The following is a 24,699-nucleotide window of genomic DNA, read 5'->3' as shown; positions in this document are numbered from 1 at the left end:
TGCATGCCAGATCCACCACACCAGCATCTACCGAAATTCAAACACAATCTGCTTCTTCCTCTGGTCGTTGAATCGGTGGAAGCTGATGTCTGTGGATCTCACTCTGCTTCATCTATCCTTCCTTCCTTTCCTCAGTCTCTCCTTTGGTCTCTTGGGGTCTCTCTGGTTTGTTGGAGTTTAGATGTTTCTGGGGTTGGTGAAAGACTCTGTTTGGTGGCCCGGTGGGTGTTGTCTGGTCGTTGCTGGATTTCACTTTCGTTTCTTTTCTTTGGACCTTCCTCGGGTCTCCTGGCAACCTCGCGACTAACTGGATTCTGAAGTATTCGGTTTAGGTGAACAGTATGGGATTTTTAATAGGTTTTAGGTGAACTAATGAGTACACACTCACACGCACGCACGTGCACACACACTTACACACGCACATGCACATACAAAATTAAAAAAGAGAGAGCAATGATGATGACATGTCAAATCGGTAAAATTACCGAATGAACAATACTGAGCTCTCAGGAAAAAAAAAAAAAATTAAAATTAAAAGAAAAATTTAATTAAGGTTTCAAGCGATTTAAAATGATTTATAAAACAAGGTTAGGGCTTCAAATGAGGTTTCAAGCCTGGGTTAGGATTTCCAGATTTCAATCAATGGTTAGGGATTCAAATGGCCAATTCCATAAATATACACAATAAACATCCTCACAATATACAGAGGATACAAAAAGTCTACACAAATGCAAGGATTTTGTTATATAAATATATACAGTATGTATTAAAAAAAACAGACCAAAATAAATAATTGAAAAACACTTTTCACCTTTAATGTGCGCCTACAGTAAATAAGACTTCATATGCATATTTTCAAACTGGAGTATTTTGGATGCTAACAGCTGAATTTATTGCAACATTCCTTGATGTGAGGCACATTAGTAAGCAGTAAAATATTCTAGACATCTGACATGATGCTGTCCCATAAAGACATGTTCACATAAGCGTAGGTTACCACAGGGAGGCATAGTTGAAGTTGACCCTCATCAGGTAGCGCATGCGTGTCTGAGCCGAGTTGTACACGATGAATTCGTTGTACAGGAGCGAGTAAGCTACGTCCTGAGACAACCCAGCCGTCTTCTTTGTCGTCTTGACGCCGGGGCCCATCGGAACCGTCATGCCGTTCCTGAGAAATGTCCAACAATTAATAAATGAATGTGACACACAAACATAACATGGTTCCTGTTGGGAACATTATAGATAGAAATAAAACAGTTTGATTTGACCAGGAACATCAATGCTGTTGCCCGGGTCAAACTGACCCATCACTATTGTTCTTGGGGACCAAACTTAACAGTACTGTTACATACGCCCCAGGTTAAAATTTACCCGGAAATATTGCGGTTCCTGAGAAACAAACTGAACAAGTGACCCTGGTAAAAATGATTATAATAATAATTATTGATTTTCCCTGATGAACACACCTTGGGTCAAACTGACCCAAGAATATTACTGCTTTTGCTGAAGAAGGAGACAAAAACAAGGTAAAACACATCCTGGGTCAAATTTACTGGGGTAATATGATGGCTTTTCATTGGTTAAACATGGTATGGGTCAAATTGACCCGGTCAGTATTGCTTATCCTGAATATAAAAAGGTCTAGGTCAAATTGACCCTGGAATGATATTGCTACTCCTGAGAAACAAACCTAAAAAGGAGGGTTACACATGCTCCGGGTCAAACTGACCCGGAACTGTATCACTTTCAATGAGTTAAAACACAGTAGTGTGTCAAATTGACCCAGGAACATTTATCTGTTCATGAGAAACGAAAAGTGTAGGAGGGTTTACCATGCTACGGGTCAAACGGTTTGTTCCTGGGTCAAATTGACAAATTGATGCATTGAGAACCAGTACTTACAGAGTGACGAAATTCTGAGGGTCAGGTCCAATCTGCCCGATGCCCTTCGTACTGTGTTTGCCCGCTGGCAGGTTATTGGCGTTGTAGTCAGAGACAAGGAGCTCGTTACTGTCTCCCAGGGCAACCTGTAAATACACGCATCAGCGGCCATTCGTATAAATGCAGAAACAAAACAGTTACCGATGCGAGTCGGATACCTCACACAGCAGCAGCAGTCCGACTTGGTTGTGGTTCCTGGCAAAACAGTAGTTGGCGCTCTTGGACGACATGTCGGCGAAGTAGATGCCTTTGCCAAACTGCATTCATGCATACACAAAGTTTATGATTACAGACTATATTGTTTACAGACAACCTCCTTCGTGCAGGTAAAACTTATCTATTTATCATGTGCAGTGTCACGTTATTATTGTACTCGATTACCTCCGCCAAGGCACACTTTTTTTTTGTCGATTTCAATGAAACTTCATGTCAACAGTTTAAAATGTAACATAAAATGTTATACAGTAAATGGATATAAATAAAGACAAAAGCGAATTAGTACCAACATAAAATAAAAATGAGTATATACAAATTCTCATTAAAATAATACAGAAAAAAATTGACATTTCTAAAACAAATACAGAAAATTAAAACCGATAAGTAAATGACGAAATAAATAACATAAATCAAAATCATGCATACCACAAAATCAAAATCATGCATAACAGTCTAAAATACACTTAGAACTAAATAACAGAAAATACATAAACAAAAGTTTAATTATAAGCCACTGTATCATTATATGCAGCTTGAACACTGCGCTGAAATACAAGCAAATTGAAACTAATAAATAATTCAACTAAAATGAAATGCACTTAATGAAAAAAATATATTGTACCAAAATCATTTTGGGGAAACCAACTCAGTGTTTCTTTCGCATGCCACCAGAGGGAGCCCACCTATCACACTGAGAATCACTATTCTAGACGGTGATTGTTCACGCATTAATTTCACAAATGCCTCAGCGGATGTCTGTGCTCACAAGATGATTTTCCCTACCATGTGACCTGTGACAGGAGCTTCAGGGGGCGCCACTCTGAGTCCCTGGCTGAGGATGCCCACCCAGTTAGAGAGCCGGGACCCGTGCCACAGCAGCATCCTGGCATAAAACAAACAACCAAACGATATCTATGGTGGTAGACGGCCATCGGTTATCCCACCCGCTCTGCCATCCAGACCTGTTGTGAATGTGTGACAGGAAGTGGCTGCTCTCGCCATCGCGGTCCACGGCAAAGATGTCCATCACTCTCATTGTGTAGTCGCAGTGCGTAGTGGCATGCGTGGACTGCAGGTACTTTTCGATCACCTTTGCGTGAAAAAATGCAAAATAAATTTTTGGGGGTCAAAAACATCAATGACACGCTGGTAGAAAGGCGTCCCAACTCAAAAAGTGAACCTTGTATTCTTCGCCGATGGGGTCCAGGGGCTCAAGCAGGCAGTTGAGGGAGCGGTAGTGACGGTCCAGAGGATGCTCGTCGTGGCCATCGCCGCCGCTCTCCACCATTTTCACCGCGATCTGGATGTCGCTAAGGGCCTGAGAACAGGCACATTAAAGGGGAGTTTTAAGAGCTTTGTGCTAATTAAAGACCTCGCCGCAGGAGAAGCCGGGTCACACGCTATTTTTCAGAAAATTGTTAATATTACGACACACAATTTGGGACCTCTCCTCTCCTTCAAAATTATGCCGACAAGGAATTCAATATAGGCTTAACATTGCATCACAGTAATGGTACGATTAGTGAGGTAAATGTAAGACTTTTTAGGCCACTTTTATCAAAACTAAGACCTCTTGTCTACAGATTTAATACTACAAAATTAGAGACAGATTTAATACTACAAAATGAAGGACCTCTCCTTCATTAATTGTGACAAACAGGAGCTGGGGACAACTTTATTTCACAAGATTTGTGTATTTTATATATATATATATATTAGGAAATCTGCAGGTTTAAGGAAGGCACACATAAGAGTTTTTAAAACCTTTGATAAAAAACAAAACAATGTAACACCTCTCCATTATATTTGACAGGCAAATTCTCTACTATCGCTATCATTATAGCACAATATTTTGAAAGACTTCTAAGACCGCTAACCTCAAATTTAAGACCTTCCACTCATTAAAAGGTGACTCTCATGGGGGGGGGTCCAAATATTTACATTCAAGCTACTTTATCACACGATTAATCACACACCAAACTCAAAATGTTACCTCTAACAACTCAATCTTTTTCTTCAGCTCGTCTTCTGTCCGGATGAGAGGTGGCTTTTTTAGCCTTGGGAGAGACAAAGGATAAAAGTTTACAAATACATACCTGTAAATAATAATAATAATAATCACCTTGTTAAATGAATGGCCTAAGTCATATTTTGATATAAATTATTTTTTTCGCATGATGCTTGCCACCTCTGCTAAAATGGGCAACATCTTTTAATTATTACTACTAATTAAAAAGATCATTCAATTCTACCCCTGAAATGAAATCCTTAGTAAATATAATCAGTATTTGGTTCAGTTAAAAAAAATAATAATACTGACGTGGGCCATTATTTTAGTAGTAAAAGTAGTATAAAGTAATATTCTTCGCACCCAAAATCATGTGGGATGCGGGTGTAAAACTGATTGCAAGCTTCCACCAGCTCGCTGCCACCATTTTTCCTCTTCAGACATGCCTCGATCCTCTTGAGAGCCGTATAGCCAGCGCTGATCTGCTCTGTGGTCAGCTTGCCTACAGTACAACATGATAAAATAGAATAAGCTGTGATATTTGTTTTTAATACATTGACACTGAATCCAATAAGTGCATGTAGAAGCTGCAAGTGAATAATAAATGCAATATACCGGACGCAGGTGTAATTATGAGCAGCAGCTTCTTGCTAGAGTTAACCATGTCGTGTGCACGCTATCGTTTTAGACTGACCAAGGGGAGCCTTGCGAATGTCAAACTTCATCTCCAACACCACCTCCTCCATGGCTTTGACGTCACAGATGAGATCCAGCAGAGACTGGACCTTCACGTTCAGCTTGGAGGTCTTCTTTGGTGCTTGGGTGACCGTAGGGGTCGGCTTCTTCTCCTGCACACAGGAAAACACAAATAGAGGGAAACAACACTAATGGGCATGACAAGACAACATTCAGCGAGCATCGAGGTCTAGAAACGTTAGTTCGTTAAAGCAACACTAAGGAACTTTTTAACCTTCATAAAATATTTTCACAACTCTTCTGATGAACATTGACGTACAACTACCGTAGTTGAATGGTACCTTTGTCATGGCCTGAAGGGTCTGTATCGCTTTTACTGACACTAAGCAACGTTGGAGGGTGGCAGCAACCCTGCCACACCAAAAAATACAAATGTGCTGACTGCTTCACAGCATACGTCACTTTCCCCTTCCATTACAAAGACGGAAGTCGATTTGAACGTCTACCCGCGACTGCTGCTGTCATGGCAGAAGATGGAAAACAACCGAAAAGGTTTGTCTGAGTCGACAAAAAAAAAGAAAAAAGGGAAGCTACCCTGATAAAAGGACAGTCAAGGAGCAACGTTGGCCCGGCTTTCACCCACTGGAGTGAGCTCAAAGACAACGCTATGCGCTGGTCCTCATGAGAAATGTGGTCTTCGTTCAGGCAAAACACTACCGCTTTTGTCCATATGGAAGAAAACTCAAAGTTCCTTAGTGTTGCATTCAACATTTGAAGGAAAAAAAGAGGTAGAAAATAAATAATTAAAGAAAAAAAATTAAATGGGGAAAAATTATTTTAAAAATGGAAAACTTTTTTTTTTTAATTACAAAAAAGAGACAAATAGAGCTAAAAAAAAAAAAAGCAGCAAAAGGTGATATTTAATACAAACAAGAAAAAGGCAGGGAATGGGAACAACATAAAATGGTAAGGGCAAACTGAAAAAAGAACGAGAGAAAATCATTTTGAAAAGGAGAATAAAAATGACAAAAAAGGCAAAAAGAAAAAAATTGGGGAACAATGAGAACAACTTGAAAAATGCATTTGAAAAAATAAATACACAAAAAAGGGGGAAACGGATGCAAATGATAAAAGAAAAAAAAGAGTAAAATAGAAAAATAAAGACTAATGAATAAAACTGAAAAATGAGAAAAGCCAAGAGTTTAAAATGAAAAAAAGGGGGAACTTAAATAGAGAATGTAAAATGTGGGAAACAAATTAGAAATGGTGAAAAGGGGGAATATATATATATTTTTATCTTAACATTTAAATAAAGAGAAAAAAAACTACCTCTGAACTTGTGCTGTAGTCCACATAGACCATGTCGTACTTTCCAGCCACCTTCTCAAAGCTCGCCCTGTGCTCCCACTCATTTTTGGTCTTATCCAAGAACCTGAAGCCAAACCCCCCCCCCCACAATTAAGCTTTTTTTTTTTAAATCCACGTAGTGACCAGTCAACCATCATCTCACTTTTTCTTGAAGATATCTTTGGCCTTCAGCAGATCACCACCACAATACGTCAGGCTGGACTGACCCACTTTGCCCACTGGGGGACACCAAAGAGTCCGTTTAAAAATGTAAAAACATTTTGAGCGCACCACAAAGCACTCACCTCTACCCCACCTCATCCACACACTGAACACCTTGGCCGTGTCATCCTCAAGCAGCTGGATCAGGTAATATTTGTTGTTGTTTACCTGAAGATTGGTCTACAGAAAACAAAATAAAACAAAAGCCGGCTTCTTTGCGCAACTTCAAATAAAGTCTCAAAGCAATTTACTTGGTTCATCATCACGTCGTAAACGTCCGCTCCTTCGCTGTAAACGTGGGCCTGCCCCGAAAGACACAAATACTCACATTAAACCCAACCCAAACCCTTCTCAGCGTAAAATGTAGCCATGTTTGTTCAATTTGGGAGTGGTTACCTTCCCGAGCTTAGCTTTGCATTCCACATCCACCGGAGCTTTTCCCTTCATGACAACTGTCTTCACAACATCTGGAATGAGAATGAAACACACCAGGTATGAGTAGCAACGTGACAAGATTTCCCAAACTATGTCTCAACTCACCTCAACTTGACAACAGTGCACCAAGAATTTTGGAAATCGGAAAAAGGGTTACACAATTGTTTTTTGGAGGAATGTTGTTCTATATTGCTGATAGAAAATCAAAACAGTACAAAACTGACATTACTCAGTATATCTGGCCAGCGTAGGTTTTTGTTATGGGCAATGTGGGCGATCGCCCAGGGCGCACAACAGGTGACCTCAATAATAATAATAAAAAAACTCGCAAGTGTGTGTGTGTGTGTGGGGGGGGGGGGGGCAAGGGATAGACAGACTTGTTTATGTCACATGACTCCGGTCGAGAGTCGGCATGCAGTGAACACGTCACACATCAGTGAATGTTGTGCACAAGCAAGACACAAGACGGTGCAGCCAAAGTCCTATATTAGCGTTGGAAATAATGGTATCGGCACGTTACTCGTTAGTACTTGCCGATGCCACTGTTGTAATGCAGTATCAGGGTCTCTGCCGATACCGGTATCGGAACAACACTAGTTAGAGGATTGTAGAGACATTTGAAGCGTTCATCCATGTTTTTGTCTTGTTTTTTTAAACAAAATCCATCCAAGCCACTTGTCACGCTGCTGGTAATTGTTTTTTTTTATGTACGTACACACTAAGGCTAGGTTCACACTGCAGGGCGTGATGCCCAATTCAGATTTTTTGTTAAATCCGATCTTTTTATGGACTGTTCACATTACAAAAACAAATGTGACTTCAATGTGAACGCAACGCGCCCGTTATGTTACTTGCATGCGCAAAGAGCACACATCTAATGATGTGCACCCAAAACAAATGACGTCACGTTGCAGACTTTACAGAAATAAATAAGGCCCCGTCTCGACGCAACGTTTTCTCTCAAGTCAAACCGCCACGCGCTACTAATTGGTGGGCTGGTGTTAAGAGTTGGAGTCATGTGTCTTGCCTGCATAAATTATGCAAATTAAGCTGTGCGAACGCCCGCTCTCGATTGGTGGACTGTTTTCACGCGCGCTCATGTTTGGCTGCTGTCCTCGTCGGCTTCCTCGAGCGTGAGTTTTTATAATCAGAGCAGAAACCCGTCAAACAAGCATTTGGACAATTGTAAATTTAAAAAAAGGCATCAAACAATTAATTTATTACCAATAAAAAGTATAGATTAATTTGATAATCAGTAAATCAATGCACCTCTAAAATTGATTATGATTCAGTGACTGGTTTGGACTACAGAATGTAAGAAAATTAACATAAATGCTGATTATTGTTTTCCAAAGTAAACACAGATGGCCTTATTTTGATTCAAAATGAAGATAAGATAATCAAGTCTGCTATCATGGAGGACTCTGAGAATATTTACTGTCAAGTGGCTGGAATTTCGAGGATCCGCCGCAGCTGCAAATAATTGTCTCTTAAAGATAACAAATTGTCAAAATAGCTGGCAATTAATTTTGTTATTTGATTAAGCATTGCACCCCTATCGTGCAGTCATAAAGCTTCATTTTCAGAATAGGTAACCTGTAAAACGTATGGACCGCATTTAGCATATAAACAAACATAACTGTACAATGCAGACAAATACTGACATAAAACTGACGGTCCTGAACTTTTGATGTGACTCAAATATCAATCATGACATAATTGAGGTACAAAGGGTTCTTTACGCATGTATAAACTTTATTTTTGTTAACAAAAAGTGTAAAAAGAAGGTCAACATAGTAAAATAAAGTGGTTTTCTTATACTGCAATTTCACATTTTTTATCAGAATAGGAAAAAAAAAAAGAAAAAATACAAGCCTGTTCACTTTTTAGTAGCATCGTCACTCAGACATTTGTTCCAGTTGTTTGTTTCAAAGTTAACGTTGTAGTGTCGCTTCATAAATCAATTTATGAATTTCAAATTTGACCCGTTCCTTGTGTTGGGGTGGCACTCGTTGCAGTGAGGGAACGAGGCTTTTCAGGAACAGCTCATCTTCAGAGGGACGGGGGCGTGGAGCAGAGTAAATAGGCCGTTTTAACAAACTTAACAGTTGTTCCAGAATTTCCCTGTCCTTATCACACGCTGTAGCGCTCCTTTTACCGTTCCTCATTTCTGTAGGAAACATTTGGGAAAGTTTACATTCATTATTGAAATGAGTTCACAATCCAACAAAAATGGAAGCACAAATAAATAGTGCATAACTTTAAGTGGTTAAGTATGCAACTATTATAGATTATTTATACCATAAAAATCCTATCCAAGTATACATACCCACAGACGATCTTTTGACAGAAGCCGCACTTTGGGGCTTTTGTTCACCCTCACCCAACAGATCCAATTCATCTGTAAATAAAAATAAATAAATGGAGAGTGTGTGTGTTTGTGTGAGTGTGTTAGAGAGAGATGGCCAGACAGAGGGCCTCATTAAATGTGCAGAAATGTTGCTACTCTGCACATAAGTTTGAACGTGAATACAAAATCACTGTCAAGTCCATAATGCAATTTTACGTAATTTAAACGAAAACTAATGAAAACTATTTTCTTTACCCCACTGTGTGTATAATTGGGTTTCCATCCAAATGTTTTAAAAAATTTAAGCGAATTTAGAGAAAATGCTCAAAAAGAACATGTGACTTATGCCCGTTAGCATTTGTTGTTATTTTGCAAATATTGAGCAGAGGATGATATCATGAGAGAATGTCTCTACCACAACACACTCAGCTGACTGTCAACAAAGATGTTCGCTTCTTTTACTAAATCCAGAAATACTTCAATTTCTTCGTCCCCCAAATATACTGGTACCTATTATCGGCCTCCACCAACTAATAGAATGAAAATATGCGCATCCAGTCAAAACATGAGCTATGTTGTCCTGTCATCATACTGTATACAGGGCTTCAAATTAAAAAAAATCCTGAGCCTGAACTTTTTCCGGGGAGTTGTGGTGCAGTGTCCAACGTGCTGATTCCTTGTTTGACTGACATCAAGCCATCGCAATTGGATTTGTGGGCGTGTATGGACTGGCCATTTGTGAGACTCATGAAATTCCCGATTGCCAGTCCTCCCCCCAAGTCTCAGGTCATCTCTTTCATTATCCATTTATATTATGTATAGTACAGTATAATAGCACTGCGGGTTGCAGTCCCCTTTAGTGCTGCAGCTATCGAATATTTAGGTATTCAAATTTTCTACTGAAAATTCTATTGAATGAAAAAAAAATTTTCACATGGTAAAATAACAATTATGAATACAGAAGACATAAAAAAAATATATATTTCTACTTAATAATGATCGACCAACTTTCTTTTCTATATATAGATAGATTTTCTATATATATCGGCCATATTATAAGTACGAGACAATGAGCGGACTACGCCCATATTCGTGACGACATTTTCGTGTGATCACGTCACACCAAGTCAGTTTGAGCTCCTCTCAGAGAACGCTATGGCTGGTTAAAAAATGTTGTTGTTTTTTGTACGAAGCCGACGAAAATGGTACATGTCAAAATTTCAGAGACCGCGTCTTCGTTCTGCTCGGATCCTTTACTTAATTCTCTACATATTGACGAAATGTAAAAAGCATTTTGTGCCTTTATTCAAGCTATTTTCACTGACAAGGAGGTTGTTGTTTTTTGTCACGTGTTGTCGTGCGTTATGAATTATTCTTCACGGTGTTCCCGAACGAGAACAAGCTTCATATTCTGGGATTTGTTTCTTAACCAAACATAATATCGGAGATCTAGTCCAGTTGTGCGCATTTCTGGTACTGATGGGCCGAGTCAATAGTTATGTCACCGGAAAAAATATAAAAATTTAAAAATTGCGCATACACCAATCAAGTACAGAATTCACATTGCAAACAATCCAAGCTTGTTTGTTTTTGACCCATTGCATTAAAAAAAAAGTTCTTATAAACTAAAAACAGTGGGCGACACTTCATGAATCTGCATCTATGGATACATTTTGGGTACAAGTTGGCTAACATTTTCATGATTAACACATCCAGATAATATGATTTATAGGGATGTTCGATACCACTTTTTTGAGACAGATACAGATACTCAAATCTTCAGTACTCACCGATACCAAGTGCCGATACCATTAGTACTTATGATGCATACATTTTCCCCCAAAACAATGACAGATATATATTTTTAAATACCTATATATAGCAATTTTAGCAAATTTCCTTAAAATTGCTTGAAATTAATGGCAATTATATTTTTTCAATTTGCTCCTAAAAGTAATTTTGCATAGAGCACACAATAAAATGAATTTCAAAAAACATAAATAAAATGAAACAAATAATCCAGCGGCCAGAAAAAAAAGTCCCAATCAAAATATGTGGTTGTACAACTTCTTTTTAAGGAATACGGTGAAGTGCAAAGAATTCAATTCAATGCAAAAGTTTTTCAAGTAATGTTACCATGTTAAGAATTCCTCAAGCTGTTTAGTGTGTGATGTTTAACTCTTTGACTGCCAAAAACGTTAAATGACGTTTAGTAAAAACCTACGGAGGGCCGCCAAGGACGTTAAAAGACGTTCTCCAATTTTTTTTGGAAACGGGTGGAGGAAAGCCTTTTCCAGCTGTGGAGAAAGTTTCAAGCAGATCTAGTTAGCCTAATGACTATTTTTGGCCCCTAGATGGCAGCAATGACTCTCTTTTGACGAGATTGGGTAGGCGTCAGTAGAAGACGCGAGGCGGAGCTAGAGGGGACAATGGCTGGGGAAGGGAAGAGAACATGGCAACCGGTTGCAAGCAGCTCACGCTTAAGACGAAAAGCATCGACCAACGCTAAAGAGCACATCGATGATGATGATGGTGACTCCGAAGTTGGAAGCATTGACGCGGCAGTCGAAGACGTGAGGCGGAGCTAGATGGCTGAAGAAGCGAACAATGGCGACCGGGTTGCAAGCAGCTCACACTTGGGAATTTTTTTCAAAGACGAAAGGCATCGACCAACGCTAAAGAGCACATTGATGACGACGATGATCATCATCGATGATGATGATGGTGACTCCGAGGTTGACACTGAAGTTGCAAGCGTTGACGCAGCGGCTATGACGACGTCATAAAGGTTCACCGGCTAGCGATGCTAACACCGGAAAACGCGGAGCACAACCGAGCACGCTCAGGCGGACGTTCAATCGGACGACGAAGAGTGCCCAGAGTCCAATGCATATTCATCGGAGGAGTGGTTACAGTCTGCTACTTGCTATTGCGGAAAAAAAGGCCGTCAAGAAAGTGTAACGTCTGCACGCGAAAGGAGCCATCGCAAGTGAAACTAACCTGTTGTGCAAATCCTGCTGCGTCTCCTTGCACGCATGGGAGCGTTACAAAAAGAAAAACTGTATTTGAAACATCCACATAATTGTAAATAGTACCACAGTTGCACACATTTGTAAATAGTTTGCGAAATTGTTTTGTCAAATTGTTACACTGTTGAATGGAAATAAACGTATTTTGCAACCAAAAAACACTTTTTCATTGTTGGTGATAGTGTTTTACAGAAGTAAAGCACTATTTAGGTGTTTGTGGCATCATTCATGGACAAAAAGAAGTGTACAATTCACTAGAGTGCATGAAATAACATAGTTTCACAAAAAGCTCTTTTTCTCCGCTTTTTGTTTCAAAACAGAGCATTTCGGTGAAAATAACCATTTTCTATTGTTGATTACTGAAGAACGGAATAAGGTAAAAACAAACTTTTTTTTCTGATGAAAGATGAGAGTTCAATCTTTCATTTGGTAGTATGTGTGTTTCCATAGTCCAAACATAACATTTTCTGTGGACCTTGAAAGATCAGTCAAAATGCTTAAATCGGCTGGCACTGGCGACAACCCGTTTCTGAAAACGTCTGGCAGTCAAAGAGTTAATTATATCTTGTTTTTAAATCCATGCTTTTAATTTGTTAGGCTGCTCTGTATTTCCATTTCCTGTTTCACGTTCTTCGTTCGTCATTCATCTCATTGCAGTGCAGTAGTCAATGATAATATACTATAGACTATACAAAGATCTGTCTGCACTTCAGAGCTAATTAAATTGTTGAGTACAACTGAAGGCTTAATAGAGCCCCCTGTGGTGGTCAATAAATGCTACATAACCATTTTGAGCCTTTTGTTCCTGACCGAAAAACGGCCGCAAGAGCAGGGGCCGATAACAGTATCGATATCCGTCGCAAGTACCAAAACTGTGAAATGTGCCCTGGTATCGGTACTCGTCTATCCCTAATAATTTATGTAATGTTAACAGCGATGTCTGAATAGCTGTCCTCAATTGCTTTACCTTGATAAATAAAGTTTGAATAAAAAACAAACCTATTTGAGTAAATATTTTAGTTTTCTCTAGGACAATGCATTATTTTCCTAATTTTACTCAACTGTTTGCATCTTCAACTACTGCCTGACAAGTGCGAAACATGCTAAGTACAGTATTTTTTTTTTTGTATAGATGGCCATTGTATACACTATTTTTTTTGTTCCATTTTTAACTGCACAAAACATTTACAGCTAAAAATGTTCAAGACTAAAGCGTCGCTTTCATTTAATTTGCACAATAAACATGTCAAGAATGTTGGTACAAGCTGCAAATTTGATTAAAAGTTGAATATACTACCATCATTCATTGTCTCCATTATTGGTTTGCACATACTGTACCTTAAAGCCAGTGCTGTCCAAACCCGGTCCTCGGTCCAACGCACCTGTTCCAGTGAACAGGATCGTTATCAGGCTTATGCATAGCTTGCTGATGAGCTTCAGGTGGGTTGGAGAAGAGAAACATCCAAAACCTGCAGAACTCCGGACCTCGAGGACCGGTGCTTGCCACCACTGCGGCTTAAGCAATTCAAGCTGGAAGGTAATGATGGTTTTACAGTATATGAGCATGCTGCTTGCAATGAGCTACGGTTTACATATGAGCCGATTAATTGACTAAGAGTTATCGCAAAAATAAGCAGTGATTAGTCGATTATCAAAATAATCATTTGCGGCAGCCCAAGCTAGCTTGTTTCACTGTCAACTAAGGGAGTGCAGAATTATTAGGCAAATTAATATTTTGACCACTTCATCCTCTTTATGCATGTGGTCCTACTCCAAGCGGTATAGGCTTGAAAGCCTACTACCAATTAAGCATATCAGTGATGTGCATCTCTGTAATGAGAAAGGGTGTGGTCTAATGGCATCAATATATCAGGTGTGCGTAATTATTGGGCCAACGGGTCAGAAGAGAGATTTGACGGACTCCGAAAAGTCAAAAATAGGGCGATGTCTTGCAGAGGGATGCAGCACTCTTAAAATTGCCAAGCTTCTGAGGCGTGATCATCGAACAATCAAGCGTTTCATTGAAAATAGTCAACAGGGACGCAAGAAGCGTGTTGAAAAAACAAGGAGCTCCACTCCCAATCAGACGCCAGCAAGGTGGAGGTGTGGTACTGGTATGGGCTAGTATTATCAAATATGAGCTTGTGGGACCTTTTCGGGTTGAGGATGAAGTCAAGCTCAACTCCCAGTCCTACTGCCATTTTCTGGAAGACACCTTCTTCAAGCAGTGCTACAGGAAGAATTCATCATCGTTCAAGAAAAACATGATTTTCATGCAGGACAATGCTCCGTCACACGCATCCAAGTACTCCACTGCGTCGCTGGCCCGAAAAAGGTCTAAAAGAAGAACAATTTACGACATGGCCTCCTTGTTCACCTGGTCTGAACCCCATAGAGAATCTGTGGTCCCTCATCAAATGTGAGATGTACAGGGAGGGAAAACACAAATACAAGCCCAATTCCAAAGCCTGTGTCTGTGTCTGAACAGTGTCTGGGAGGCTGTAGTTTTTGAGGCTTTTGAGTGTGGCTATATTGGTCACTGATTTGTTTTTGTTCTGATTTTGAATGCCAGAAATGTATATTTGTAAATTTTCAGTTGTTATATTGGTTTCCCTGGTTAAAATAAATAAGTGAAATGGGTATATACAAAACCCAACTCCCCAAAAGTTGGGACACTATATAAATTGTGAATACAAACTGAATGCAATGTGGAAGTGCTAAATTTCAATATTTTGTTCAGAATAAAACATAGATGACAGGCCAAAAGTTTATCTGAGAAAACTTATCATTTTAAGGGGAAAATATGTCGATTGTAAATTTCATGGTGCCAACAAATCTAAAAAAAAGTTGGGACAAGTAGCAATAAGAGGCTGGAAAAGTCAATTGCACTTATAACAAAAACAGCTGGAAGACCAGTTACCACTAATGAGGTCCATTGGCAACTTGATTAGAGTATAAAAAGACCTTCTCGGAGTGGCAGTGTCTCTCAGAAGCAAAGATGGATAGGGAATCACCAATTCCTCCAATGTTGTGCAGAAAGACAGTGGAGAAATATCAGAAAGGTGTTTACCAGTGAAAAATTGCAAAAAGGTTGAAGTAATAATCATCTACAGTGCATAACATCATCCAAAGATTCAGAAAATCTGGAACAATCTCTATGTAAAGGTCAAGGCCGAAAAATCTGACTGAATGCCCATGATCTTCAACCCTCTTAAACGGCACTGCACCGCAAACAGGAATGCTTACTGTAAAGGAAATCACAGAAAGGGCTCAGCAATACTTCCAGAAAACACTGTGGGTGAACACAATCCACCGTTTCAGATGAAACTCGACAGTACAAAGAAGAAGCCGTTTCTAAAGCAGACCAAGAAGCGCAGGCGTTTCTCTGGGCCAGGGGTTATTTAAAATGGAGTGTGGCAAAGTGGAAACCTGTTTTGTTGTCAGACATCTGGAAAGGCATCGTCAATGCAGAAAGGTATATTCAGATTGGAGAACAACATATGCTCCCATCCAGGCATCATCACTTTCGAAGAAGATCTTGCATTTGTCAACACGATAATGCCAGACCACATGCAGCACCAATTACAACATCATGGCTGCATAGGAAAAGGATCCGGGTATTGAAATGGCCAGCCTGCAGTCCACTTCTTGAGCACATTTGGCGCATCATAAAGCCCAAGACAGTTGAACAGTTAGAGAGACGCGTGTTAGACAAGAATGGGACAGCATTCCTATTTCTAAACTTGAGAAACTTGTTTCCTGGATCCCCAGACGTTTGCAGACTGTTGTAAGAAGACTTAAGAATTAAAATGGCTTTGTCCCAATTTTTTTTAGATTTGTTGACACCATGGAATTTTAAATCAACGTAGGTTTCCCTTCAAATGATACATTTTATGAGTATTTTTTTTAACCTATTCTCTGTGTTCTATTCTGAATAAAATATAAAAATTTGGCACTGCCACATAATTGCATTCAGTTTTTATTCACAATTTGTATAGTGTCCCAACTTTTTGGGAATTGGGCTTGTATTTGTGTTTTAAGTTGCCTAATAATTATGCACACTTAATAGTCACCTGCACACACAGATATCCTCCTAAGATACTAAAACTAAAAAAGCCCCACTCCAACTTCCCAAAATATTCAGCTTTGATATTTATGAGTCGTTTGTGTGAACTGACAACATAATTGTTGTTCAATAATAAAATCAATCTTAAAAAATATAACTTGCCTAATAATTCTGCACACCCTGTATAAGCAACACCTATAAACAAATAACATAAATATACTTACCAAACTTCGTTGGCCCCATTTACCAGGCCAGCTCTTTTTTTCCCCGTACAGTCCTGGTATTGGTAGCAGGAGTTAACAAAAAGCTCTGGGTGCCCACAAACAGCGACGATCATTTTATCCTCCGGCGTTCTGCCCAACCACTCCAGGAAGTTGTGTAAGACGCAGAACATTCTCGACGCGGAATGGCTGTTGTGACGTAGCGGCACCCCAATTTGTGGCTCGCGTCGAAATTTTCCAACTTTCGCATGACTCGCATTCAATCAAACACACCTTTCATAATACCCAGCATAAATTGATGCCTATTTGCGCCAATACATTAACTTTTTTTGTAATCGTATCGCACGGATAGATCACTTTGCATCTTAGCATGTTGAGTGCTAATGCGTGTCAGTTGTGGCCATGCAGCTAGTGTATAAATGTTTTATTTTGTTACCATTTGTAATAAAGTGATTGAAAGTACCCCGGTGGCTGAGTGCATCTGTTCAAGCACACCAGGTGTGCGAATCCAACGCACCTTCACTTGGCGTCTCTTCCTTGAGTTTCTTCTTTGTGGTGCTGGCCTGGCTTGTGCTCTTGCCTCGTTTCCTCTTGCCTTTGGTAGACTGCTCCTTGCTCTCCTCCGCTTCCTGTTTCACCTCCACCGGACCCCCGTTGGGAGCACTGGGGTCTGCCACTGTGTCATCAGAACCTGCTTGAAATATGATACAAGAAACAGAGTGAGTATTTTAATTGGTGATAGACTGATGTGTTGTTTTTTTCAGGGCCAATACCAATATCGATTATAGTCAAGGAGACCGATAATCGATAGTGTGGACCTTTGCATACTCAGGGTTTGACAACCATGGATCATCAAATTTTTTGTTCAATATTTCAGTTTTGTTTTTGTTTTTTGTTTTTTAATGGGGCAGAGGGTACGCATATTGAATGTCAGTGTTCAATCAGTGTTTTTTAAAATAATTTTGGGGTTTAGCATTGTTTCCCCTTCCAAATGCATTTCAATGAGCATCAATAATAAACAAACTTTCATTATTTGTGGGCCAGTTTGGTCCTTATCCCCCCGAGAATACCGGGGGTCCACTGTAAAAGAGAAAATTTTGGCATCAAAATGTAAAAAAATTATATAAAAACTTTTTTTTACTCCCAACTGTCAACTTTGTTGAAATGCCATTAAGTATTTTAAGCATAAAATAACTGTTCAAATTTGCAGCATATTGAAGATTTTTCTTTTACTTTTGCACATAGAGAATAGATGCTTAGTTTAAAAAAAAAAAAAAAATTACAAAAAGTGCAGGTAGCTCCAAAGTCATCAGCTTGTCTTAATTTAAATGAAAACCCAGACCCTTGTTTGAAACAGTAAACCGGAACCAAATTTTAAACCCTAACCTTTGTCTCAAACCTTGGTTTCTAAGTACACTAATAAGAAACCTAAAAGCCTGTTTGAACTCAAACATGAAACCCTACTCTTTGTTTAAAACCCTACTTTGAAACAGTAACCCTGGTTCAAAACTCTAAAATTGAATCACTTTAGAAAAAGTTATCAAATTTCAGGTCGATTTGTAGTTTTCAATTTTTATTGCTGTCTAATAAAAAGGAATGTTAAACACAGCCTCGCCTGCTTTTAGTGTCTGTGTGCGGATCTTCCTCTTGTACTTGGTGACGGAGTTGACCTGGACCATCTTCTTAAGGTCCACCTGGTAGACTGACCCTGAACCCAAAGTCAGGGACACGGAGGTTTTCCCCGAGGTCTTGGCGGAGTCCAGCAGGACACAGTCGGATGGAGAGTATGCCTCCCACTGGCCTTCATTGCCCTGCCACTGCCACACTACTGACATGTCACATGACACTGTAGTTAGCCAGGTAATGGACCATTTCTGGTCTGTTAATGACATAGCAAGGCAAGGAAGATTTTAATTTAAGGTTGCATAACCTGGCAAGGAACCATGGTACAAACTTACATGACATATGCAGACAAGTAAGCAATGTAGGTATCCTAGATGATTTAGCTATGGAAAGGAAGTGCTTTTATGGCTTAGCCATACAAACAAACAACTCATTTGATACATTGTATGAATAATCATTTTAAATTCATTTATGGCTTAGCCCCCATAACCAGGAAAGCAACCATTTTAGGCACTTTAGTGATTTATCTCGACAAGGAGCTAGGGTTGGAAAATTACGGGCGTTTTCAAATGCATGGGAATTAGCGGGAGTGGTAGTGTGTGTGCGTGTAACAACTTTTAGTGTGTTACATTTATGAAATCAAAGAACCGCAAAAGGGAACACAAAACAGTACTTCATGAAACGAAAACATTTTGAACTCCGAAAAATAGACTTTGAAATAGAATAGTCCATGTCTATTTGAGTTCATATTCATGAAATTATTCATGAAATTAAAGCCAAGCTTAAATTATCCACCGTCAGCAAACCAAAAATTTCATCTCCTTGTACATCGTGTCACCTTCATTTTCACATTCGATTGCAAGTTGCCATATATAAGGCTTGTTTTGAATATAGTTCATGTAGGTATAGGAATAACATTAAACATTCTGTTTTTTTGGGGGGGAATTTTCTTTTCTTTGATTGGATCCATGGCTTACCAAACGGAGTCAATGGTCGCACATTGGCATGTGACGCTGCGGTGATGGATATATTGATTTGTTTTATTTTAGCATAACATCACTCAGGGGTTTGAGGATCCACCAAGGAAAGAGTGGGTGCTTGAGTGAGCAGAGACAAGGGCCTCGCATTGACAAGTACTTCTTACGAAGCAAAAAGTCAAATCAGTCGATTGAAGCATAGCGACAGGACAAAAAACAAAGTTCGCAGAGCATCAATATCCGTCACTGAGGAGGATAATACAAGCCCAGAAATGCTGGTGGAGGACCCTGGCCAACCTCAGAGGCCTCACAAGGAGGAAAAGATCAAAGGGCACAGACCGAGTGTGAAGTGGCCAAACGCTGTTGAAGAGAAAGAGTGGGAAACTGTAAACAATGACCTCAAGAAAATCCTGGAACAACAAGTGGGCACAGCAGAGAAAAAGCTGGATAAGATGGGCGATATCATTTACCTCAATGGAGGAAAGTGCTTTGGAGTGAACATGAGGGGAAGCGATAAGGTAACACCAGCAACAGTTAAATCCAGGAGGCAGCAAGAGATTGAAATATTGGTGAAAGAGAGAAGGCAGCTAAGAAAGCAGTGGAGGAAGGCCTCTGGTTCACAGAGAGATGGTCTCAAGCTGCTCCAGGGGGACATTAAATGCCGGTTGAGAACGTTGTGAAGAGCTGAGAACTTGAGGAAACGTCGTAAGAGGAAGGAACACACAAGAACACGGTTCTACAAAAACCCCTTCAAGTTTGTGAAGGACCTCTTCACCAACAAAAAAAGCTGAACACTAAAACCTTCAAAACAGGAACTGGAACAACATCTACAAAGGGTCTACTGTGACGAAAAAAGGCACGAACAGCTAGCTATCCCTCGTGACATACCGCCTATTCAACCTCCTGATTTCAAGTTGGACACTGACCTTCCAAAATGGGAGTAGAGAACATAGTACGACACGCGCAATCCGCATCAGCCCCTGGTCTGAATGGAGTACCATATAAGCCCTACAAGAAGGCAACATATATTCTACGCTACCTTTGAGGCCCATGAGGGTAGTGTGGCAGAAGGGAATAATACCTTAGGTGTGGCGAAGGGCTGGAGGTGTATTAATTCCTAAAGAAAAGGATGCAACAGACAATTAGTCAATTCCGGCCAATCTGTTTTCTCAATGTTGAGGGCAAAATCTTTTTCAGCATGTTTTTCAGCGATCCACCTACCTGGAGAATAATTAGTATATCGATACATACTTCCTGGGTTTTCTGGCTGCTTGGAGCATAACTGTATGATCTGGCATCAGATCCAAGCAGCAAAGAAGGACAAAAGAGACCTCCATGTCACTTTCCTTGACTTGGCTAATGCTTTTGGATCCATTTCCCATAACCTCCTCTGGGAATCCTTCAACTTCTTCCATATTCCATTATCTGTCACTACACTAATAAGAGCCTACTTTGAAGACCTGCGATTGTGCTTCACAACAGCTGACTACACAACATCATGGCAGTGTGTAGAAATCGGCATTATGGCAGGCTGTACAATCTCACCCCTGGCCTTCTCAATAGGCATGGAGGTCATCATCAGGGCCTCAAAATGGGTGGTGAGCGAGTCAAGAACGGGATCCGCCTTCCACTTATCAGAGCATACATGGACGACATAACCATTCTGACTACTACTGCAACATGCACTAGGCGATTACTTGCAAAACTGCAGGTGAACATCAAGTGGGCCGGATGAAATTCAAGCCGAATAAGCCACGAAGCATCTCAATCGTCAAGGGAGAAGTTAAGAAAGGGAAGTTCTGCATTGGTGATAAACCTATACCCACAGTGTCTGAGCAACCAGTTAAAAGCCTAGGCAGGTGGTACAATGCAAGCCTCAGGGACAAGGACCAAATACAACAACTAGGGAAGGACATTTCCAACAGTCTGGAAAACATTAATAAGACACTATTGCCAGGAAAACTTAAGCTCTGGTGCCTACAATTTGGTCTTCTCCCTCGAGTATTGTGGCCTCTCACACTCTGTGAGGTCCCAATAACAATGGTGGAGAAGATGAAAAGAAACATGACCTCATACATTAAGAACTGGCTCGGAGTCCCACGCTGTCCGACTAACATCAGCCTTTACGGCAAAGGGGTCCTTTGAACTGCCTATAACAAGCCTAACCGAAGAGTACAAGTGCTCTAAAGTAAGACTCCAGATGACTTTGAAGGATTCTAGAGACCAGACTATCAGTAATGTTGCACCACCCCTGGTAACTAGACGAAAATGGTCACCATGTAATGTGGTGCTGCAAGCTACATCAGCCCTGAGGAACAACGACATTGTGGGGCTTGTCCACCAGGGAAGAGGAGGCCTTGGCCTTGCTTTAAGTAAACCAACTTGGCGTAAGGCCTCAACATCAGAGAGGAAAAAAATGGTGGTGGAAGAGGTGCGCCGTCAAGAGGAGGTGGAAAGAAGTGCCAAGGCTGTCTCGCTTGCCAAACAAGGACAATGGATGAGGTGGGAGGGCCTGGAAGGAAGAAAACTCAGCTGGAGAGAGCTCTGGGAATTGGAAGCAAGCTACATCAGCTTCATCATTAGAGCAACTTACAATGTGTCCCCATCTCCAAAAAACCTCCACCAGTGGTATGGAGGGGACCCAACCTGCGCCCTCTGCTCAATTCCAGCAACTCTACAACACATCCTGACGGGTTGTAAGACTAGCCTCACACAAGGCCGCTACACCTGGAGGCACAACCAGGTCCTCAAGAGTCTGGCAGCAGCCATTGAGAGCAAGAGAAATACCATCAACTCTCCCTGCCCCCGAGAAGGTCAGAAAAAGCCCAACCATCCCTCAGCCAAACTAGAAGCTGGACATCTTGCCATGGCCAGTGATTGGAAGCTACTTGTCGATATTGGCCAACAGCTAATCTTCCCACCCGAAATTGTAGCTACCATCTTAAGGCCGGTACTCTGGTCATCTTTACTGAAGACTGTGTTCATCATGGAGCTCACTGTCCCATGGGAGACGCAGGATGCCTATGAGCGCAAGAAACTGCGCTACACAGACCTGGCAGCAGATGCTCAGCAGAAAGGGTGGAATACAAAAGTCTATCCGGCTGAAGTGGGATGCAGAGGGTTTGTGGCTTCTTCCACCATTAGCCTTTTGAAGCTCCTTAGGATTCATGGACAGGCTCTGCGGCAGACAATAAGATCAGTCTCTGAAGCAGCCGAGCCAAGCAGCAGGTGGATATGGGCTGTTGTGGAGGCAGATCTTTTCCTCCGCGTGTTTGTTTTCTTTCGGGTAGTGAGAATGTTGGTTATCCGAATACAGGCTGGAGATCGATGAACAGTTACTTCAAAGCTTTTATTTCTACAGAATATTCCGGGCACAAGTGAGTTACAGGCAATGGCTGTAGCTTCTCACAAGTGCGAAGATTACAGAGGACTTACAACATTCTTATACTATCTTGAAGGCCGGTACCACACAGCCTCCAGCAAACAGCCCACCCGGACGGTTCACCGGACATGAGATAAGACTTCAAAGCCATCATTCAAACACCTTGACTTCAAAGACATCATTCTAACACCTTGACCTAAAAGACATCATTCAAACACCTTGACCTAAAAGACATAATTTAAACACATTGACTTCAAACACAGACAATGTACCATTGTTGTGGAATAGAGGAGGTTTTTCAGTAATGACGGCACCTGGCAGAAATTGCGATAACACTCACAAAGATACATCCGCAGAACAAAGCTCTACTGAGGAAATAAGGAAATTAAAACAGTTATGACTAAATCTGAGCAGAAGACCCTCTTCAGGACAAAGCGGAAAGATCCTGACTGGGCTCAAAAGAGTGGCGGTCCTGCCCGCTTGCTAAAACACACCACCTTTTAAAATTGGGTAATGAAAGAGGCTAAGTATAATGTCCTCTTTTGCGTGTTCCAAAAATTTGAAGACAGATTTCTTGTAAGAAAAAAACACCTTGCAAGGATGATTTATTAAACAGAGAATTCTCCGGTCACCGGCAACAATTTACATCACGTAAAAAGGTGGAATTAAAGAGTGCCCAATGTGCCCCCTCCCTTTGCAAAATCCAGCTTTTAAAGAATCGAGTTTGGAAAGTAAACGCCCCTTCTCCTCCTACTAAGAATGAGTAGAACAGATTGGTTCTCACACAATATGTTACATAATATTATTTTCGTACACAGACTGCACCTGTTTTAATTTTTAGACAAAATATACTCTCAGGGTACTTTTTCCCAAAACAAAATCTAGAATGGCCGTGAGTGATGAGTCAGTGGTGTGTGTGTGGGTGTGTGCGCTCCCCCGAAGCAGAGTACGCTCCCACGAAGAGAATGTGTGTGCGTAAACACTGAGAGGGAATTTTAGACCAAACAAGGTGTACCAGCTTAAGTTAAGGTCAAATTATACTGAGTTCAACACTACTTCACATCTATAAAGTATTTCAACATGGTTAATATATGAAATAAAGAATTAAAATGTTAATAATGTATAACAGTAACTGTTATGATTGGGTATAAGACACAAGCTCAGGCGTGATCACCCTGTAGCTGGCCACCTTTGTCTTTGTCACTTTGTCTAGTGTTGGAAGGCCGAAACACCCACTGATATTAAAGGAACACTACTGATGATGTGTCCCAAAAAAAAAAGGCCAGTGAATGGTATTGCTCTCCTCTCCATGTCAAAATACAGCTCCCATACTTTCAAAGCGTACCTTATGTGAATACCATCTATTGGCACAATGGATATTTTACCATCATATCCTGTGTTTAATGATTCTAATATTACAAAAGCACCATTTAGTTACATTTGCCAAATGAACAAAGAACAAAGTAAAGACAGTACTTGAACTAGCTGGACGAACCATATTCTGAATAATACGTACACACGAACGTCATGAATGATTATAATAAACGCCATCACTTATGTCCACTCAACCACAATTCCTGCCATTTCGAGACTACTGTATGAGACATTGTTTGGAGTCTGTGGACAATAAACACTTTTAGTTCAACACTCAGAGCTTTGCCGACATAATTAGTGATGAGTTACACAACAGTAGATGTTTTCTATGCCACATATCAAGAGCGATCAAGAGTACCACAGCGTTCATGTGCTTCCAGTGTCGTAGTACCAGCATGCAAGCGCTCACCTGTCTCGGGTGGGCTGGCTTTATTTTCGGGCACAGTTCTGCTTCTGGAACTTCTTGTTGACCTCCTCATAACTGTTAGTAAAATGAATTATTTAAAGCGATAAGTCCGCACCACGCAGCGTAAACAAAACCAGTTAGATAAAAAGTGGGCGGAAAACTTTCCACTTCCTGGTTAGTAAGCCGGCAAAAGCCAGAGATCGTAAATTAAAAGGCGGCCGATGCTTCGCTTGAACGTTTTAGACAAGGAGGAGGAAAGGAACCGCTGTTTTTTTTCAATGCATGCACGCTGGTCGTGTTTCTTTACATCTTAGAATTAATAGCGAACAAATAAAAACGCAAATAATTGATTCAATGTTTAGTAAAGTATAACAACACAAATGATGTCTCAGAGTGAGACAATGTA

General features: G+C 40.5%; 1 protein-coding gene and 1 long non-coding RNA gene across 5 annotated transcripts; both read right to left on the bottom strand.

Moving 5' to 3' along the window:
- Positions 1–788: 788 nt before the first annotated feature.
- On the bottom strand, positions 789–24,473 carry parp2 (poly (ADP-ribose) polymerase 2). 4 transcript variants are annotated; one of them, XM_077558438.1, is made up of 17 exons: positions 24,297–24,473; positions 18,147–18,359; positions 17,049–17,222; positions 6,827–6,897; positions 6,682–6,732; positions 6,514–6,610; positions 6,372–6,447; positions 6,191–6,293; positions 4,860–5,013; positions 4,529–4,667; positions 4,151–4,214; positions 3,338–3,475; positions 3,120–3,247; positions 2,941–3,040; positions 2,100–2,198; positions 1,903–2,027; positions 789–1,168 (listed from the first exon to the last, which is right to left on the bottom strand). In XM_077558438.1, exons 1-17 carry the CDS (start codon positions 24,364–24,366, stop codon positions 994–996), a joined length of 1,977 nt encoding a protein of 658 aa, XP_077414564.1. In that variant the 5' UTR covers positions 24,367–24,473; the 3' UTR covers positions 789–993. The 4 variants fall into 4 exon arrangements, with proteins under 4 accessions (XP_077414564.1, XP_077414565.1, XP_077414566.1 ...); XM_077558439.1 differs by having other exon boundaries at positions 18,147–18,356; XM_077558440.1 differs by lacking the exon at positions 18,147–18,359 and having other exon boundaries at positions 17,049–17,225.
- Positions 7,413–17,039, bottom strand: LOC144044189 (uncharacterized). Its single transcript, XR_013291202.1, has 3 exons — positions 13,583–17,039; positions 9,195–9,266; positions 7,413–9,035 (listed from the first exon to the last, which is right to left on the bottom strand). It is a non-coding gene; the product is annotated as an uncharacterized LOC144044189 (long non-coding RNA).
- Positions 24,474–24,699: the final 226 nt, after the last annotated feature.

Source organism: Vanacampus margaritifer, chromosome 2 (genome assembly GCF_051991255.1).
Source record: "Vanacampus margaritifer isolate UIUO_Vmar chromosome 2, RoL_Vmar_1.0, whole genome shotgun sequence".
Taxonomy (NCBI): Eukaryota; Metazoa; Chordata; class Actinopteri; order Syngnathiformes; family Syngnathidae; genus Vanacampus; species Vanacampus margaritifer.
This window is presented reverse-complemented; position numbering and strand designations above follow the sequence as displayed.